Below are 21,384 nucleotides of genomic sequence, written 5' to 3' on the forward strand. Positions count from 1 at the left end.
GGTTACCTTGCGTTGATGAGGTACTGGGCAAGGCTGATGTTGGCGGGAGTTCCTGTGATAGTGATCTGGCGCTCCGACGAGCCCTCCATGGCATTAGCGATTTTGATCTGCGCCCCAGACATCTGGCGGATCTCGTTGATTTTGGTTCCCTGGCGCCCGATTATGCAGCCTATTAGCTGGGAAGAAATGGCAGCGGTTCTTAACTGGGAAACCTGGAACAGAAGCCTTGGGCTGGCTTTCCTTGATTTGAGCTTTAAAAAGCTCAATTGTGAAAGCAGTGCGACATCATTGGCTCATTGCAGGGTCAGTTCCATTGAAACCCAGTAACTACAAGAAATTAATTTAAAGTAATTTGAGAAATGTTTCATTTTTCATGAGGTATTTTTCATGTCATTGAAAGTTGATGGTGTTACAAGGCAGCATTTTTAAGTCTGTGTATGTCTGTGTTAACTAATATTTGTCTTCACACTAAAAGTTATCTTGTGGGGAAGAGTTCAAATGAGTTGACCCTGATACCGGTTCATTAGTTGTTTATCCTACTGTTGTCCTCTACTCACATCATTTGGAATTGTGAGTTCATGAGTACTGGCCGGGGGGCTGGTATCCAAACCTGTGTTGGGGAACAGGGAAGGAGAGAGCATAGCATAAATAGCATTTTTTATCAATTGGAGGATGTCAGGACCTTGGTCTCAGGATTGCAGTCCTAAGGCATCAATGAACCAAGGACCTTGGTTTGTTACCATAGTAGTCAACATGAGAGTCGTGCCCTTGGGGTGAGATCCAACATAATAGAGATCCCATTGATAGAGATGAGCAAAAAAGACTGTATAAAATAAATCATAAAAATACTGAGCTATATTGTATGCTCAAATAACAGGAATGTTTTTTTATTTTATACTAATACAATTGCTCTGAGATTTGGTTTAAAGCCCCTATGCTGTCTTTTTAATTTAAATGTTTAAATCACCACTTTGTTCACTTATTATTATTGATTTTTTATAACTTGTTATAATTTATTTCCCCTTGGCCTCCTTTAGCCACTGAAATGCTCAGTCAGACTGTGTGGGCATGGGGATACAAATTTGAATATATGCTACATGACCAAACGTATGTGGACACCTGCTCGTCAAACATCTCATTCCAAAATCACGGCATTCATTTGGAGTTGGTCCCCCCTTTGCTGCTATAACAGCCTCAACACTTCTGGGAAGGCTTTCGACTAGATGTTGGAACATTGCTGCAATCTTGCTTCCATTCAGCCAGAGCATTAGTGAGGTCTGGCACTGATGTTGGGTGATTAGTCCTGGCTCTGTGTTCAGATCAGGGCTCTGTGGAGACCAGTCAAGTTCTTCCACACCGATCTTGACAAACCATTTCTGTACGGACCTCACTTTGTGCACGGGGGCTGAAACAGGAAAGGGCCTTCCCCAAGCTGTTGCCACAAAGTTGGAAGCACAGAATCGTTTAGAATGTCATTGTATGCTGTGGCATTACAATGTCCCTTCCATGGAACTAAAGGGCCAAGCCCGAACCATGAAAAACAGCTCCTGACTCTTTTTCCTCCTACACCAAACTTTACAGTTGGTACCATGCACTGCGGCAGGTAGCGTTCTCCTGGAATCCACCAAACCCAAATTTGTCCGTTGGACTACCAGATGGAGAAGCATGATTCATCACTCCAGACAATGAGTTTCCACAGCTCCTGAGTCCAATGGCGGCAAGCTTTACACCACACCAGCCGAAGTCTTGGCATTGCACATTGTGATCTTAGGCCTGTGTTCTGCTTCTCTGTCATGGAAACCCATTTCATGAAGCTCCCGTCAAACAGTTCTTGTGCTGCCATTGTTTCCAGAGTACTTTGGAACTCGGTAGTGAGTGTTGCAATCGAGTACAGGTGATTGTTATGGGCTATGCACTTCAACACTCGCTAGTCCTGTTCTGTGCGCTTGTATTTGTATTTATTAAGGATCCACATTAGCTGCTGCCAGGGCAGCAAATCAAATCAGACTTTATTTGTCACATGCTCCGAATACAACAAGTGTAGACCTTACCGTGAAATTCTTACTTACAAGCCCTTAACCAAGAGTGCAGTTCAAGAAGAGTTAAGAAAATATTTACCAAAAAACTAAGTAAAAAAGAATAAAAAGTAACACAGTAAAATATCAATAACGAGGCTATATACCGAGTCAATGTGCGGGTGTTCAGGTTAGTTGAGGCAATTTGTACACACACTTAGTGGTGAAGTGATGATAAACAGCGAGTAGCAGCAGTGTACAAAACAAATGGGGGGGGGTCAATTGATTAATTGTTCAGTAGTCTTATGGCTTGGGGGTAGATGCTGTTAAGGAGCCTTTTGGTCCTACACTTGGCGCTCTGGTACTGCTTGCTGCGTGGTAGCAGAGAAAACAGTCTATGACTTGGGTGACTGGAGTCTCTGACAATTTTTAGGGCCTTCCTCTGACACCACCTGGTATAGAGGTCCTGGATGGCAGGAAGCTTGGCCCCAGTGATGTACTGGGCCATTCGCACTACCCTCTGTAGTGCCTTGCGTTCGGAGGCCGAGCAGTTGCCATACCAGGCGGTGATGCAACCAGAAGCTCTTGATGGTGCAGCTGTAGAACTTTTGAGGATCTGTGGACCCATGCCAAATCTTTTCAGTCTCCTGAGGTGGAAAAGGTGTTGCCTCTTCACAACTGTCTTGGTGTGTTTGGACCATGATGGTTTGTTGGTTATGTGGACACCAAGGAACTTGAAAGTCTCGACCCACTCCACTACAGCTCCAGAGATGTTAATAGGAGCCTATTCGGCCAGCCTTTTCCTGTAGTCCACAATCAGCTCCTTTGTCTTGGCACCACACTACCAGATCTCTGACCACCTCGCTATAGGTTGTCTCATTGTTGTCGGTGATCAGGCCTACCACTGTTGTGTGGTCAGCAAACTTAATGATGGTGTTGGAGTCATGTTTGGCCACGCAGTCGTGGGTGAACGGGGAGTACAGTAGGGGACTGAGTACAAACCCCTGAGCGGCCCCAGTGTTGAGGATCAATGTTGAGCCCCAGTGTTGAGAATCAATGTCTGGATCCTGCAGACATTTTGTTGCCTACCCTTACCACATGGGGGCGGCCCGTCAGAAAGTCCAGGATCCAGTTGCAGAGGGAGGTGTTCAGTCCCAGGGTCCTTAGCTTAGTGATGAGCTTTGTGGGCACTATGGTGTTGAACGCTGAGCTGTAGTCAAAGAACAGCATTCTCACATAGGTGTTCCTTTTGTCCAGGTAGGAAAGGGCAGTGTGGAGTGCGATTGAGATTGCGTCATCGGTGGATCTGTTGGGGGCATTATGCAAATTGGAGTGGGTCTACGGTATCCGGAAGGATTCTGTTTATGTGAGCCATGACCAGCCTTTCAATGCACTTCATGGCTACAGACGTAATCATTTAGGCAGGTTATATTCGCTTCCTTGGGAACAGGGACTATGGTGGTCGGCTTGAAACATGTCGGTATTACAGACTCGGAGAGGTTGAAAATGCCAGTGAAGACAGTTGTCAATTGGTCGGCGCATGCTTTGAGAACACATCCTGGTAATCCATCTGGCCCCACGGCTTTGTGAATGGTGACCTGTTTAAAGGTCTTGCTCACATCGGCTAGTCTGGTAGGTTCGCATCACTGGGCAGCTTGCTTCTGGTTTTCCCTTTGTAGTCCGTAATAATTTTCAAGCCCTGCCACATCCGACGAGCGTCAGAGCAGGTGTAGTAGGATTCAATCTTAATCCTGTATTGACACTTTGCTTGTTTAATGGTCTGTCTGAGGGCATAGCGGGATTTCTTATAAACGTCCGGATTAGTGTCCCGCTCCTTGAAAGCGGCAGCTCTAGCCTTTAGATCGATGTGGTTGTTGCCTGTAATCCACGGCTTCTGGTTGGGATATGTACGTACGGGAACTGTGGGGACGATGTCATCGATGCACTTCTTGATGAAGCCAATGACTGAAGGGGTATACTCCTCAATGCCATTGGATGAATCCCGGAACATATTCCAGTCTGTGCTAAAAAACAGTCCTGTAGCGTAGCATCCATGAATCTAAAGTGTTTTACGTGCCCCCAACCAAGTGTTTTTTTGCTTGTTTGTAACTTATTTGTTTTACTATTTTTGTACATAATTTGCTGCTAAATCCTTTTTCCTTTTCCTAATCCTAGCAGAATCCTTTTTCTTCTTTCACGACTCTGACAAGCCCGAGGCGGCAGATATACGACTACCTCAGGAACAGGCCCGACCCCAGTGAGCTGCGTGAAGAGGAGATGGAGAAAGAGAGGCTGGAGGGCGGGCTGCCTTCTGAGGAGTAGGAAACAATCGAATAAACCCCCACTCTCCTCAATTCTGCTCGCAAACATGCAACCTTTGGACAATAAAATGGAAGAGTTATTGGGAAGATTAACCTACCAACGGGACATGTAAAACTGTAATATCTTAAGCTTCACGGAGTCATGACTGAACGACGACAATATCAACATACAGCTGGCTGGTTAGACGATGTACCGGCAGGATAGAACTGTGGGGTCTGGTAAGACAAGGGGCGGTGGTCTATGTATTTTTGTAAACAACAGTTGGTGCACGATATCTAAGGAAGTCTCGAGCTATTGCTCGCCTGATGTAGAGTTTCTCATGATATGCTGCAGACCACATAACCTACCGAGAGAGTTTTCATCTATATTCCTTGTAGCTGTTTACATACCACCAATGAGCTGTATTCCGCCATTAGCAAACAAGAAAACGCTCACCCAGAGGCGGCGCTGCTAGTAGTGGGGGACTTTAATGCAGGGAAACTTAAATCAGTTTTATCTATTTTCTATCAACATGTTAAATGTGCAAACAGAGGGAAAAGAACTCTGGACCACCTATACCTCGCCCTCCATTTGACAAATCTGACCATAATTCTATCCTCCTGATTCCTGCTTACAAGCAAAAATTTAAGCAGGAAGCACCAGACACTTGATCATTAAAAAAGTGGTCAGATGATGAAGATGCTAAGCTACAGGACTGTTTTGATAGCACAGACTGGAACATGTTCCGGGATTCTTCCAATGGCATTGAGGCTTTGAGGAGTACACCACATCTGTCATTGGCTTCATCAATAGCTGCATCGATGACATTCTCCCCACAGTACATACCCCAACCAGAAACCATGGATTACAGGCAGAATCCGCACTGAGCTAAAGGCTAGAGCTGCCGCTTTCAAGGAGCGGGACTTTAACCCGGAAGCTTATAAGAAATACCGCTATGCACTCAGGTGAACCATCAAACAGGCAAAGCGTCAATACAGGACTAAGATCGAGTCGAACTACACCTGCACTGACGCTCGTCGGATGTGGCAGAGCCTGCAAACTATTACAGACTGCAAAAGGAAGCACAGCCAGGAGCTGCCCAGTGACACAAGCCTATCGACAAGCTAAACTACTTCCATGCTGGTTTCGAGGCAAATAACACTGAAACATGCTGAAACACTGAAACATGCTAACACTGAAACATGCATGTACCGTAAGACTGTGTGATCACACTCTCCGCAGCCGATGTGAGTAAGAACTTTAAACAGGTCAACGTTCTAGCCGCAGGGCCAGACTTATTACCAGGGATGTGTACTGCGAGCATGCGCTGACAAACTAGCAAGTGTCTTCACTGACATTTTCAACCTCTCCCTGACTGAGTCTGTAATACCAACATGTTTCAAGCAGACCACCATAGTGTCTGTGCCCAAGAACACTAAGGTAACGGGCCTAAATGACTACCAACCCGTAGCACTCACGTCTGCAGCCATGAAGTGCTTTGAATGGCTGGTCATGGCTCACATCAACACCATCATCCCAGAAACCCTAGACCAATTCCAGTTTGCACACCGCCCCAACAGATCCACAGATGATGCAGTCTCTATTGCACTCCACACTGCCCTTTCCAACCGGGAAAAAAAGAGCACCTGAGAGCATGTGAGAATGCTGTTCATTGACTACAGCTCAGCGTTCAACACCATAGTGCCCTCAAAGCTCATCAATAAGCTATGGACCCTGGGACTAAACACCTCCCTCTGCAACTGGATCCTGGACTTCTTGACGCGCCGCCCCAGGTGGTAAGGGTAGGTAACAACACAACCGCCACGCCAATCCTCAACACAGGTGCCCCACAAGGGTGTGTGCTCAGCCCCCTCCTATACTCCCTGTTCACTCATGACTGCATGGCCAGGCACGACTCCAACACCATCAATACATTTGCTGATCACTTAACAGTGGTAGGCCTGATCACCGACAACGACGAGACAGCCTATATGGAAGAAGTCATAGACCTGGCCATGTGGTGCCAGGACCACAACCTCTCCCTCAACGTGATCAAGACAAAGGAGATTATTGTGGACTACAGGAAAAAGAGGACCAAGCATGCCCCCATTCTCATCGACGGGGCTACAGTGGAGCAGTTGGAAGGCTTCAATTTCCTTGGTGTTCACATCACCAACAAGCCAACATGGTCCAAGCACACCATGACAGTTGAGAAGTGGGCACGACAAAACATATTCCTTCTCAGGAGACTGAAAAGAGGGTAGTACAAATGGCCCAGTATATCACTGGGGCCAAGCTTCCTGCCATCCAGGACCTCTATACCAGGTGGTGTCAGAGGAAGGCCCTAAAAATTGTCAAAGACTCCAGCCACCCTAGTCATATACTGTTATCTCTGCTACCACACGGCAGGCGGTGCCGGATCACCAAGTCTAAGTCCAAGAGGCTTCTAAACAGCTTCTACCCCCAAGCCATACGACTCCTGAACATCTAGTCAAATGGCTACCCAGACTATTCACATTGCGCTCCCCTCTCCACATCACTGCCACTATCTGTTGTCATCTATGCATAGTCACTTTAATTAACTACTTACATGTACATACTACCTCAACAATCCGGTGCACCCACACATTGACTCTGTACCTGCACCCCCCTGTATATATTCTTTTTTTTACTGCTCCTCTTTAATTACTTACTTTTATCTCTTATTCTTATTTGTATTTTTTTTAACTGCACTGTCGGTTAGGGACTCGTACGTACGCATTTCACTGTAACCTGTTGTTTTCGGCGCATGTGATTAATACAATTTTATTTTATTTTATCTGACCACTTCCGTATAGAGCGAGTCACTGGTACTTCCTACTTTAGATTTTGCTTGTATGCAGGAATCAGGAGGATATAATTATGGTCAGATTTGCCAAATGGAGGGCGGAGGAGAGCTTTGTATGCATCTCTGTTTGTGGAGAAAAGGAGGTCGAGAGTTATTTTCTCTCTGGTTGCACATTTGACAAATCAAATCAAATCACATGTAATTATATAGCCCTTCGTACATCAGCTGATATCTCAAAGTGCTGTACAGAAACCCAGCCTAAAACCCCAAACAGCAAGCAATGCAGGTGTTGAAGCACGTTGGCTAGGAAAAACTCCCAAGAAAGGCCAAAACCTAAGAAGAAACCTTGAGAGGAACCAGGCTAGGAGGGGTGGCCAGTCCTGTTCTGGATGTGCCGGGTGGAGATTATAACAGAACATGGCCAAGATGTTCAAATGTTCATAAATGACCAGCATGGTCAAATAATAGGTCTGGGACAAGTAGCACGTCCGGTGAACAGATCAGGATTCCATAGCCGCAGGCAGAACAGTTGAAACTTTAGCAGCAGCACGGCCAGGTGGACTAGGGACAGCAAGGAGTCATCATGCCAGGTAGTCCTGAGGCATGGTCCTAGGGCTCAGGTCCTCCGAGAGAGAGAGAGAAAGAAAGAGAGAAAGAGAGAATTAGAGAGAGCATACTTAAATTCACACAGGACACTGGATAAGACAGGAGAAGTACTCCAGATATAACAAACTGACAATCGCCCCGACACATAATCTACTGCAGCATAAATACTGGAGGCTGAGACAGGAGGGGTCAGGAGACACTGTGGCCCCATCCGATAATACCCCCGGACAGGGCCAAACAGGAAGGATATAACTCCACCCACTTTGCCAAAGCACAGCCCCCACACCACTAGAGGGAGAGAATCCCAGTGGAAAGAGGGGAACCGGCCAGGCAGAGAAAGCAAGGGCGGTTCATTGCTCCAGAGCCTTTCTGTTCACCTTCACACTTCTGGGTCAGACTACACTCAATCATAGGACCCACTGAAGAGATGAGTCTTCAGTAAAGACTTAAAGATTGAGACCGAGTTTGCGTCTCTCACATGGGTAGGCAGACCATTCCATAAAAATGGAGCTCTATAGGAGAAAGCCCTGCCTCCAGCTGTTTGCTTAGATATTCTAGGGACAATTAGGAGGCCTGCGTTTTGTGACCGTAGCGTACGTGTAGGTATGTGTGGCAGGACCAAATCAGAGAGAAAGGTAGGAGCAAACCCATGTAATGCTTTGTAGGTTAGCAGTAAAACCCTGAAATCAGTCCTTGCCTTGACAGGAAGCCAGTGTAGGGAGGCTAGCACCGGAGTAATATGATCAAATTTTGGGGTTCTAGTAAGGATTCTAGCAGCCGTATTTAGCACTAACTGAAGTTTGTTTTGTGCTTTTTCCAGGTAGCCGGAGAGTAGAGCAATGCAGTAGTCTAACCTAGAAGTAACAAAAGCATGGATTCATTTTTCTGCATCAGTTTTGGACAGAAAGTTTCTGATTTTTGAAATGTTACGAAACTGGAAAAAAGCTGTCCTTGTCTTGATATGTTCGTCAAAAGAGAGATCAGGGTCCAGAGTAATGCCGAGGTCCTTCACAGTTTTATTTGAGATGACTGTGCAACCATTAAGATTAATTGTCAGATTAACATCAGATTAACATCCCCAAGAGATTAACATCCCCAAGAGGTAAAATATATAGTGAAAACAATAGTGGTCCTAAAATGGAACCTTGAGGACCACCGAAATTTACAGTTGATTTGTGAGAGGACAAACCATTCACAGAGACAAACTGATATCTTTCCGACAGATAATATCTAAACCAGGCCAGAACTTGTCCGTGTAGACCAATTTGGGTTTCCAATGTCTCCAAAAGAATGTGGTCATCGACGGTATCAAAAGCAGCACTAAGGTCTAGGAGCACAAGGACAGATGCAGAGCCTCGGTCTGATGCCATTAAAAGGTTATTTACCACCTTCACAAGTGCAGTCTCAGTGCTATGATGGGGTCTAAAAACATACTGAAGCATTTCGTATACATTGTTTGTCTTCAGGAAGGCAGTGAGTTGCTGCGCAACAGCCTTTTCTAAAATGTTTGAGAGGAATGGAAGATTCGATATAGGCCGATAGTTTTTTATATTTTCTGGGGCAAGGTTTGGCTTTTTCAAGAGAGGATTTATTACTGCCACTTGTAGTGAGTTTGGTACACATCTGGTGGATAGAGAGCTGTTTATTATGTTAAACATAGGAGGGCCAAGCACAGGAAGCAGCTCTTTCAGTAGTTTACTTGGAATAGGGTCCAGTATGCAGCTTGAAGTTTTAGAGGCCAGGATTATTTTCATCATTGTGACATATATATAGTACTAAAACACTTGAGTGTCTCTCTTGATCCTAGGTCCTGGCAGAGTTGTGCAGACTCAGGACAACTGAGCTTTGAAGGAATACGCAGATTTAAAGAGGAGTCCGTAATTTGCTTTCTAATAATCATGATATTTTCCTCAAAGAAGTTAATTAATTTATTACTGCTGAAGTGAAAGCCATCCTCACTTGGGGAATGCTGCTTTTTAGTTAGTTTTGCGACAGTATCAAAAATACATTTTGGATTGTTCTTATTTTCCTCAATTAAGTTCAAAAAATAGGATGATCGAGCAGCAGTAAGGGCTCTTCGATACTGCACGGTACAGTCTTTCCAAGCTAGTCGGAAGACTTCCAGTTTGGTGTGGCGCCAAACTAGTTAAAATGAGTTCCTCAGTTAGGTGGTAAACTGATTTTTGCCCTCTGACATCCTTGGGTAGGCAGTATGGAAGGGCATCAAGGAATCTTTGTGTTGTCTGTGAATGTATAGGACGACTTTTGATGCTCCTTGGTTGGGGTCTGAGCAGATTATTTGTTGCAATTACAAACGTAATAAAATGGTGGTCCGATAGTCCAGGATTATGAGGAAAAACATTAAGATCAACAACATTTATTCCATGGGACAAAACTAGGTCCAGAGTATGACTGTGACAGTGAGTAGGTCCAGAGACATGTTGGACAAAACCCACTGAGCCGTTGATGGTTCCGAAAGCCTTTTGGAGTGGGTCTGTGGACTTTTCCACGTGAATATTAAAGTCACGAAAAATTATGACTACAATGTCCGATAGGAATTCAGGGAACTCAATGAGGAATGCTGTATATGGCCCAGGAGGCCTGTAAACAGTAGCTATAAAGAATGATTGAGTAGGCTGCATAGATTTCATGACTAGAAGTTCAAAAGACATATTTATTTTTTTTGAAAATTGAAATTTGCTATCGTAAATGTTAGCAACACCTCTGCCTGCATGGGGGATATGGTCACTAGTGTAACCAGGAGGTGCGGTTTCATTTAACACAGTAAATTCATCAGGCTTAAGCCATGTTTCAGTCATGCCAATCACATCAAGATTATGATCAGTGATTAGTTCATTGACTATAATTGCCTTTGAAGTAAGGGATCAAACATTAAGTAGCCCTCTTTTGAGATGTAAGGTATCACGATCTTTTTCAATAATGACAGGAATGGAGGAGGTCTTTATCCTAGTGAGATTGCTAAGGTGAACACCGCCATGTTTAGTTTGCCCAACCCAGGTCGAGGCACAAACACGGTCTCAATGGGGATAGCTGAGCTGACTACACTGACTGTGCTAGTGGCAGACTCCAATAAGCTGGCAGGCTGGCTAACTGCCCCCTATTTCATTGTGGAGCTAGAGGAGTTAGAGCCCTGTCTATGTTGGTAGATAAGATGAGAGCACCCCTCCAGCTATGATGGAGTCCGTCACTCCTCAGCAGGCCAGGCTTGGTCCTGTTTGTGGGTGAGTCCCAGAAAGAGGGCCAATTATCTACAAATTCTATATTTTGGGGGGGACAGAAAACAGTTTTCAACCAGTGAATGAGTTGTGAGACTCTGCTGTAGAGCTCATCACTCCCCCTAACTGGGAGGGGGCCAGAGACAATTACTTGATGCCGACACAGCTTTCTAGCTGATTTACACACTGAGGCTATGTTGCACTTGGTGACCTCTGACTGTTTCATCCTAACATCGTTGGTGCCGACGTGGATAACAATATCTCTATATTCTCTACACTCGCCAGTTTAAGCTTTAGCCAGCACCATCTTCAGATTAGCCTAAACGTCGGTAGCCCTGTCCCCTGGTAAACAGTGTATGATCACTGGATGATTTGTTTTAAGTCTAATACAGCGGTAATGGAGTCGCCAATGACTAGGGTTTTCAATTTGTCAGAGCTAATGGTGGGAAGCTTCAGCGTCTCAGACCCCATGACGAGAGGAGTAGAGACAAAAGAAGGACAAAAGAAGGCTCGGCCTCCGACTCGCTGCTTAATGGGGAAAACCGGTTGAAAGTTTCTATCGGCTGAATGAGCAACACCGGTTGAGAATTCCTACAGCATTTCCCTCCTTAAACCATGAGAAATTTGTTAGGCTGCGGGGACCGTGCGAGGGGATTTATACTAACGTTACTATCTGTACTTACTGGTGGCACAGACGCTGTTTCATCCTTTCCTACACTGAAATTACCCTTGCCTAACGATTGCGTCTGAAGCTGGGCTTGCAACACAGCTATCTTCGCCGTAAGGCGATGGTTCTCCTCTATATTATGAGTACAGCGACAGCAATTAGAAGGCATCATGTTAATGCTACGACTTAGCTTCGGCTGTTGGAGGTCCTGACGAACCACGTCCAGATAAAGCGTCCGGAGTGAAAAAGTTGAATGACAAAAAGTTGAGTGAGGGAAAAACGAAAAATAAACGGTAATTAAAAAGTAAAAATCTTAAATTTGTCAGGTAGCAAAGTAAGGTTGGCAACAAAATGCACAGCAAAACGTAAACAAGTCTGCAAGTTGTGACCGGAAATGCCGTCAGCAATGCAGCAAAAAATTTATTTAAGTTTGCCTGCATTAATGTCCCTGGCCTTATTGAGCTGGTTGAGTGCAGTCTTAGTGCCAGCATCAGTTTATGGTGGTAAATAGACAGCTACCAACTCTCTTGGTAGACAGCTTGGTCTACAGTTTACCATAAAATTCTCAACCTCAGGTGAACAATACCTCGAGACTTCTTTAATATTAAACATCGCACACCAGCTGTTATTGACAAATAGACACACACCCCCATCCCTCGTCTTACCAGACGCAGCTTCTCTGTTCGGCCGGTGCATGGAAAATCCCGCCAGCTCTATATCGTCGTTCAGCCACGACTCGGTGAAACATAAGATATTACAGTTTTTATTGTCCCGTTTGCAGGATAATCTTGATTTTCCAATGATTGAACGTTGGCCAATAGAACAGATGACAGTGGGAGTTTACTCACTTGCACAAATTCTCAGAAGCAGCCCGAATGACAGGGATTTGGGCCTGTTCCCGGAAAAACAGTATATTCTTCTCGTTAGACTCGTTAAAGGAAATAGCTTCTTCCAGTTCGAGGTGAGTCATCGCTGTTCTGATGTCGAAGTTATTTTTGGTCATAAGAGACGGTAGCAGCCACATTATTTACATAATTAGTTAAAAAAATAAGTTGCAAACAACAACAAAAAACTAAGAAAATAGCACAGTTGGTTAAGAGCATGTAAAACATCACCCATCCTCTCCGGCTACTCTTCCTGTGGTCTAGAAATATTAAGGCAGTTATATACAGTTTAGAATATTACATGATATTACATTTCATGACACTTTTCACAACACAAACTTTGTGCCCTCAGGCCACTACTCTACTACAACATATCTACAATCCAAAATCCATGTGTACGGGTGTGTAGAGTGCGTGTCTTATCACACTCCCTGCTATTCCATAAGGTATATTTTAATCTTTTTTTATCTGATTCTACTGCTTGCATCAGTTACTTGATGTGCAATAGAGTTCCCTGTAGCCATGGCTCTATGTATTATTGTGCTTCTCACATAGTCTGTTCTTGACTTGGGGATTGTGAAGAGACCTGGCATGTGTTGTGGGGTAATGATGAAGTCAATATCTCCATGCTGCCTTGTTTTGAGCCGATTGTAATTTCCCGAGGTCCCTCTTTGTGGCACCTGACCACCCGAGTGAACAGTAGTCCAGGTGAGACAAACTAGGGCCTGTAGGACCTGTCTTGTTGATAGTGTTGTTAAAAAGGCAGAGCAATGCTGGCTTTACTCAAAGCCAGTGGCATGTTATTAGTAAAGATTGAAAAAAGTTTGGGGCCTAGACAGCTGCCCTGGGGAATTCTACATGTACCATGTTGGAGAGGCTTCCATTATTAAAGAACACCCTCTGTCTTCTGTTAGACAGGTAACTCTTTACACACAATATAGCAGGCGGCATAAAGCCATAACATACGTTTTTCTATCTGAAAGACAATGATCGATAATATCAAAAGCCCACTGAAGTCTAACAAAACAGCTCCCACAATCTTTTTATCATCAGTTTCTCTCAGCCAATCACCAGTAATTTGTGTAAGTGCCCTGCTTGTTGAATGTCCTTACCCACAAGCGTTCTGTTAGTATGTTGTCAATTTGCGTACGGTAAAATAGCAATGTATCTGGTCAAACAGTATTTTTTTTCAAAAGTTTACTAAGGGTTGGTAACAGGCTCAGGCAGTAAAGGGGGCTTTGCTATTCTTGGGTAGGGGAATTACTTTTTCTTCTCTCCAGGCCTGAGGGTACACACTATCTAGTAGGCTTAGATTGAAGATATGGCAAATAGGAAAGGCAATATCATCCGCTATTATCCTCAGGAATTTTCCATCCAAGTTATCGGACCCCAGGGGCTTTTCATTGTGTCTATCAACAATCTTTTTTTTCACCTTTTCCAGACTCCTTTTACGGAATTTAAAATTATAATGCTTGTCTTTAATAATTTGATTAGTTATACTTGGATGTGTAGTTCCAGTGTTTGTTGCTGGCATGTCATGCCTAAGTTTACTAATCTTGCCAATGAAAAAATCATTGAAGTAATTGGTTTTGTGATAAATGAGCCAATATCATTGGGTTTTGTGATGAATGAGCCATCTGATTCAATGAATGATGGAGCTGAGTTGACCATTTTGCCCAAAATGTCATTTAATGTGCTCCAAAGCTTTTTACTATCATTCTTTAAATCATTTAAAAAAGTTTAATAGTATAGTTTCTTCTTTTTATTCAGTTTAATCACATGATTTGTCAATTTGCATTACATTTGCCAATCGGTTATGCAGCCACACTTATTTGCTATTCCTTTAGCCTCATCCCTCCTGCTCTAGTTTTGTCTTATCTTGATTATTGTTCAGTTGTGTGGTCGAGTGCTGCAAGGAAATACCTAGTTAAGCTGCAGCTGGCCCTGAACAGAGGGGCACGTCTTGCTTTTCATTGTAATCAGAGTGCTGATATAAATATCCCATAACACACAGTATGACTTAAGTATGATCCCCAATTAGAGACAACGATAGCCAGCTGCCTCTAATTGGGAATCATACCAAAACATCAACATGTAAAAAAAACAACTAGAACCCAACCTAAAATATAAATAGACTAAACCCCTAGTCACGCCCTGACCTACTCATAGAAATAAAAGCTTTTTTTATGGTCAGGACGTGACAGTACCCCCCCCAAAGGTGCTGACTCCGACCGCAAAACCTGAAACAAAAAGGGCGGGTTAGGGGGAGTGTCTAGTGTCGGTGGCAGCTCTGGTGCGGTGCAAAGTATGCGCTCTTCCCGCGGATCCACCAGCATTGGGGGCGGCTCTGGTGCGGGACGAAGAACCCGCTCATCCCGCTGATCCAACCATGGACCCAGGCTGTGCACTGTGCCTGGCCTGGACCTAGGTGCAGAAGAAGACTCCTGCCTTGGAGCGGGACTGGATGCGGGACTGGGCACCAACACAGAAAACAGCTCTGGCCTTGGAGCTAAACTGGACGTCATGCTCAGACTGGGCATCGGCTCAGGGGAAGGCTCCGGTCATGTAGCTGGAGGTTCCGGACCATTGACCGTCGCAGGAGGTTCCGGACCGTTGACCGTCTCAGGAGATTCCGGACCGTGGACCGTCTCAGGAGGTTCCGGACTGTGGACCATCGCCGGAAGCTATGGACTGGGAACTGTCGCCGGAAGCTCTGGACTGGGAACTGTCGCCGGAAGCTCTGGACTGGGAACTGTGGCCAGAAGCTCTGGACTGGGAACTGTTGCCGAAAGCTCTGGACTGGGAACTGTCGCCGGAAGCTCTGGACTGGGGATCGTCCCAGGAAGCCTGGTGCATGGAGCCGGCACTGGTGGTACCGGGCTGGTGACACGCACCTCAGGGCGAGCGCGAGGAGCAGGCACAGGACGTACCGGACTGGGAGGCGCACTGGAGGCCTGATGCATGGGGCTGGTACAGGTGGCACTGGACTGGTGACACACACCTCAGGGCGTGTGTGGGGAGCAGGCACAGGATGTATCGGACTGGGAGGCGCACTGGAGGCCTGGTGCATGGAGCTGGCACAGGACGTACTGGGCTGTGGAGGCATACTGGAGACCTGGTGCGTATAGCCGGCATTAATTGTAACGGAAATTTAACACTCTTCGCACGGCACGTGCGAGGAGCTGGCACAGGACATACTGGGCTGTGAAGGCGCACTGGAGGGAGAGTGCGAGGAGCAGGCACAGGACATACTGGTCTGGGGACACACACTTCAGGCAGAGTGCGAGGAGCAGGCACAGGACGAACCGGTCTGAGGACATGCACTTCAGGGAGAGTGCGAGGAGGAGACATATGACGTACCGGACTGGAGAGGCACACTTGAGGCCAGAAACGTGGAACCGGCACAGGTTGCACCAGACTGCTAACCGGATCCTCTGGTCGGATGTTAAGCTGAACACACTTGCACAATATCTCATCTCACTTTCTCCCAACTGACAGTCTCTGGTTCCATCCTCTGCTCAGTTGCCAGCTCCATGTGCCACCCCCCCAAAAAAAAATTGGGGTTGTCCTTGGGCTTTCTGTAGCCGCAAACCCTGTCGTCATCGCTGTCCTCCATTATCTCCTTCCGTCTGTTGCCACGGAAGGGTTTTGCATCTCCCCATCACTTCTTCCCATGTCCAGAAATCCTTTACCCGGTGAACACGCTGCTTGGTCCTGGTTTGATGGGATATTCTGTCACGTTCGCTGGAATGAATATCGGACCAAGGCGCAGCGGATGTTGAGTTCCACATGAGTTTATGATGAAGTGAAACTGAACAAAGACAAAAACAAATAAACAATAAACTAACATCGAACCGTGACAACAGCGATGCTACGTGCACTAACTCAAAACAATATACCATAACACACAGGTGGAAAAAATGCTACTTAAGTATGATAGCCAGCTGCCTCTAATTGGGAATCATACCAAAACACCAACATAGAAAAACCAATGAGAACCCCACATAGAAAATATAAACTAGACTAAACCCCTAGTCACACCCTGACCTACCCTACCAAAGAAAATAAAAGCTTTCTATGGTCTATAGCAGCTTCCCACAAGAATGGGCTTTAGGTGAGGCAGATGAACCTGTAGCCATATTACTTCAACAGTATTTCACATTAGATCGTCTCTAAGCTTTACTGGAATGTGGTTCTGAATATAACCATGTATTGCTACCACTGTATCATCAGAGGTATTATCTAAGTGAGTTTCAGAGATAGTCAGAATATGAATGTCATCTGTTACTAGAAAATTATTGATTTCATGAACCTTGTTTATTAAGCTACATTTTTTCTCAGGTTTTTGCCTGCAGTTCTGTTATACTCACAGACATCATTCAAACAGTTTTAGAAACTTCAGAGTGTTTTCTATCCAAATCCACAAATTATATGCATATTCAAGCTTTTAGGACTGAGTAGCAGGCAGTTTACCCTGGGCACCTTTTTATCCAAGCTACTCAATACTGCCCCCCTGTCCCAAATAAGTTAATGCAGGCTATATTTAGCACTTTTCTGGGATGCTTGATTGTTTTCATTGCTTTACTGGGAAGCTTAGCAGAAGTAAACATGCTCATGTTATTTGTGTTAAGTGTAGGGTGAGCTGCACACAGTGGAATTCCTACTAGGGCACACCGCCTCAGTGGTAACAGTATAACTCTGGTTCAAAAGCACATGATTACTGCATACAATAGCTGTCGGATCAGCAGAGGCATTCAGGGCAGTTAGAGGGACATCATTTAGGTAAATACCATTGTGTCTACCAATGACCCTGGGATAATTTATATTTGCTGAAGCATTATGACAATTTAGCGACACAATGGTAGGGATTAACTGAGCTGGGCTTGGGTCATTGATAAGACATTGTCTCATCGCAACCGTATAATCCTGTGAAAGGATCCAGGAACTAAAATGATTTTGGGGAATTCCATCCTTATAAAACAAGTTTTTATTCCCAGAAGATATCAAAATTGTCAATAAATGTTACAACCACAGAGCTGCAATTGTCAAGTAGACAGTTATGGAGGGCTACTAGTCTGCTGAAACATTCAATGCCATGATTTAGGGAACGCACAGGGCCAGATATTATGGGGTGTTTGTTGGTGTCATGCAGAGACCCAGTCAGTTCTTTAAAATCCATCTTCAGCTGTTCTGAGCTGCCCTTTATAATGTCATTGAATCCCACATGAACTATGATAGACTCAATTTCCAGATGCAGGTTTAAGATGTTTGGGAGGTGTTTATTGATGTACTCTTGCTCCTGGATAGCATAATGTTTTTGCTCCAGGGACTAAGACAGTTCTCACCATTGAACTGCCCAATACATTGACCTGAGAAGGGGATGGAGAAATCCACCCACTCCTATCCCTCACACAACACTTGGAACATTTCACGGGCCCACGAGAAGCAGAATAGCATACACTCGCAGCTCCTGGCGATAGGTCCAGACCTTCCACAGCATGCAGAGCCCTGTCAGATCCAGAGAGAGGGAAAGGAGCCGAACTCGACGACGAAGCCTCTATTGGAGTCAGTGCAGTTGGAATCAGCACAGCTGTTGCAGACACAGGCAGTCCCAGCGATGAAGGAGCAGGTGATCAGGCACCAGGGCGGCAAAGCTATTCTTCATGTCGATCTGCTCCGGACCTCTCGCAGACACTCTAGTCCATTTAACATGCCGCTGCCTTTGATTTTCACAACTTGTGACATGGCACCAGCGCTGTTTGGAACAATCCTCTTGCTGTTCAAAGTCTATTCCACTACAATATTGAGGAGAAGCATATGGAGACGACATCCTTGGCAGGCAAGTTCCTGGTAGCATAGGCCATTTGAATTGGGACAGATGACAAGGCGGGGATACATCTATCAAACCAGAGCGGTGTCCAGCCACAGGAGATGAGAATGAGAAATTTGCATTTTCCCCATAAGTTCGCGCAGAATTGAAATTTGGTTGCTAAGGATATCCACCTCATTCCTGAATCCTGAAATCCTCCGCATTGGTACTCCGGATTGTCAATATTGTCCCGGACAAGAGCATAATAACCACAGCTTCTACAGCAGTGGAAACGTTCATAAGCTATTCCAGGTGAAGGGGGCTCCATTGCAACCTAGCTAGCTGTCTAGTTGGTAAACATCTAGTCCAAACCCAGCAGGTTTTCACACAAACATTTATGAACAAAATAAAACTTCGGAAACAACAGGCCAAAAGAACAGGTCGAGGTGCAGAAGGTATCTGAGTTCATGACAGTCATATTTTTTGGCCTACCACTTCGCGGCTGAGCCGTTGTTGCTCCTAGACGTTTCCACTTCACAATAATAGCTTTTACAGTTGACCGCAGCAACTCTAGTAGGGCAAACATTTTAAGAACTGACTTGTTGGAAAGATGGCCCCCTATGACGGTGCCACGTTGAAAGTCACTGAGCTCTTTAGCTAGGCCATTCTACTGCCAATGTTTGTCTTTGGAGATGGCTTTGTGGTCGATTGTATACACCTGTCAACAATGGTTGTGGCTGAAATAGCCAAATCCACTCATTTGAAGGGGGTGTCCACACACTTTTGTATAGATAGTGTATTTATATACAGCACTGATTGGCTGATATAATTGTCTAGAGCCCACCGCTACCCCTTTTAAAAAAATTGTAACAAATACATGGTATTCAACCTGTCATTTGGGGCTGGAGTTGGACCCTGAAAGTGACAAACTTCCACAGGTGTGTAGGCTATGTTATTATTCAAATAAAAGGCATGCACATCACACATCTTCATTTGCTATATCATTCTTGTACTGTTTTCAATAGGTCACTAGAAGATGCAGGACCAAAACAGCCTGTTTGCTATGTGGGCCATCCTGGCTTTTACTCTTCATTGCAGAAAGCCATGATTATCTACAGGGCAGACTCTAGGCCTCTGTGTCTCAGAGGTCAAACACAGTAAGTTATAGTTAGAACTGAGACACAGAGGCCCATGGTATAATCTTCAATATCATCACAAAGCCTAATTAATAATTCGAAATAGACATTCTGATGATACTATTTAAATGTGTCTAATGAGTAAATACTCTTGAGTTACACATTTTGGAATGTTTCTGTGTTGAAAGAAAATAAAGAAACCAGATTGCAATAAAAGGTTGTTGTCATTCTTCATATATTTTTCTTATTTATTTGCATAACATACTAAACAGATCGTAAACCATGTTATAATGAAAGTCAAAATCATGGTATGTAAGTATTTTCAAGTTATTGTTTTACAACTCAAGCTCTTCAAAGTATAACTCATAGTAAATGTATTTAGATCATGATTCATACAAAATAAGGAACACCTGTTTGTGACTGATGGTACTTTTAAAAAAATGTATGGAATTTTCCATAATCTGTTTCTTATCCAGATAGTTGTCACGAAGCTCGCCGAAGATGGTGCCTCTTCCTGTTCGGGCGGTGCTCGGCGGTCGTCGTCGCCGGCCTATTAGCTGCCATCGATTCCCTTTCTGTTTGTTTTTGGTTATTGGGTAATTGGGTACACCTGTTTTGTATTAGGGTTTGTTTGTAGGTTATTTAAGGGCACTAGGCCCGCTGGGTATTTGTGCGGGCTTGTTTCTTGTTACTCTGTGTTGGATGGTGTTATTTGTTTGTGTCTTTATTCTCCGGACTATTTTTGTCCTGTTGTTTGGACTGGCAACTTGTATACGCCCTGTGTGTTGGAGTGACCGTTTTTGGGGGGCCGGTGAATAAATTTGACAAACGACTGAACCCTGCTCTCAGTGCCTGATTCCACCCACCACTCCTAGTTTATCGTAACAATAGTAAATTAAACACACATTTGCACCAAAGCAAAGTCAAAGTCTTACATATGATAAGGCACGACATACACAAGTAACATAATATTAACAAAACAATTACTTTATTGAAAGAATAAGGTTAGGGGAATACATTGTCTCATTCAAACCTAGAAACAAAGTGCAAGTTGCATCACCATTAGAACCATAAAATAATACACAACTACCTGCCCTCGCATTGGGATACCACAAAAGCAATCCACGTCATATTCTCCTTTCTATCTTTCCTGTAACAAAGACAACCATTTCTAGAGTAGTCCTCAAGTACATTTAAGTTTCACTCTTTCTGTTCTGACATTCAGCCAAATGTTAGCTTGGTCTTCGATCTGTTTGTGCTATATGTATAGCCAACTGCTGTGATAACATGGCATGCCAACTGTCATGCATTAGAAGTTAGCACCACAGCATAAATAGATCTGGGACCAGGCTAGAGCATTTTTACGACCTGCACCACCAGCTTGGTATGTACAGCAGCCACCTCCAACAGCAACAACCTAGGAGGATTGGGGGGAACCAGTTCAGCTGCTTCTCTGCCAGTCAATGTTTATCTGTCTGTCCTTTGTGTGTGCCATACTCTTCATCATCATCTTCATCAAGTAGCTTCTCATCAAAAGCAACTTCTTCCAAGAAGTCCATGACCTCGTGGTCCTCCCTCAGTGATGACCCTTTAGCACACAAGTTATCAACCTGTTTGCAAGGTGACAAAGTTCAATTATATTATCCTAAGGTTTTCACATGAACATTGGAGAAAACATGTAACATCATTTAATATCTGATAGTCCATAACTGAAATATGATAATGTATGCCTGTAGCGAATCCACCTAGACCTCCAGCCCGAGTTTTCATAAATGATATGATCTATCTATCTATACATCCATTCTTGCATTCAACAGCCAGAAGGCTTATTATTTTTTTAGGAATCACATCACAAATAAACATCAACCTTATGAGATATCTAGCTTCTGTCTTGCAGGCCAGT

The 21,384-nt window shown here is 44.5% G+C and overlaps 1 protein-coding gene across 2 annotated transcripts in view; it reads right to left on the reverse strand.

Moving 5' to 3' along the window:
• The window catches only part of LOC109870976 (poly(rC)-binding protein 3), a 159,443-nt gene that overhangs the window by 2,594 nt on the left and 135,465 nt on the right, over positions 1-21,384 (reverse strand). For both annotated transcript variants that reach the window (XM_020461703.2, XM_020461707.2), the window contains exons 14-15: positions 558-610; positions 7-176 (exon numbers count right to left, since the gene is read on the reverse strand). In XM_020461703.2, the coding sequence (XP_020317292.1) occupies positions 7-176; positions 558-610 (223 nt within the window). The remainder of the gene's footprint in view (positions 1-6; positions 177-557; positions 611-21,384) is intronic.

This window comes from Oncorhynchus kisutch, linkage group LG26 (genome assembly GCF_002021735.2).
Source record: "Oncorhynchus kisutch isolate 150728-3 linkage group LG26, Okis_V2, whole genome shotgun sequence".
NCBI classification, from domain to species: Eukaryota; Metazoa; Chordata; class Actinopteri; order Salmoniformes; family Salmonidae; genus Oncorhynchus; species Oncorhynchus kisutch.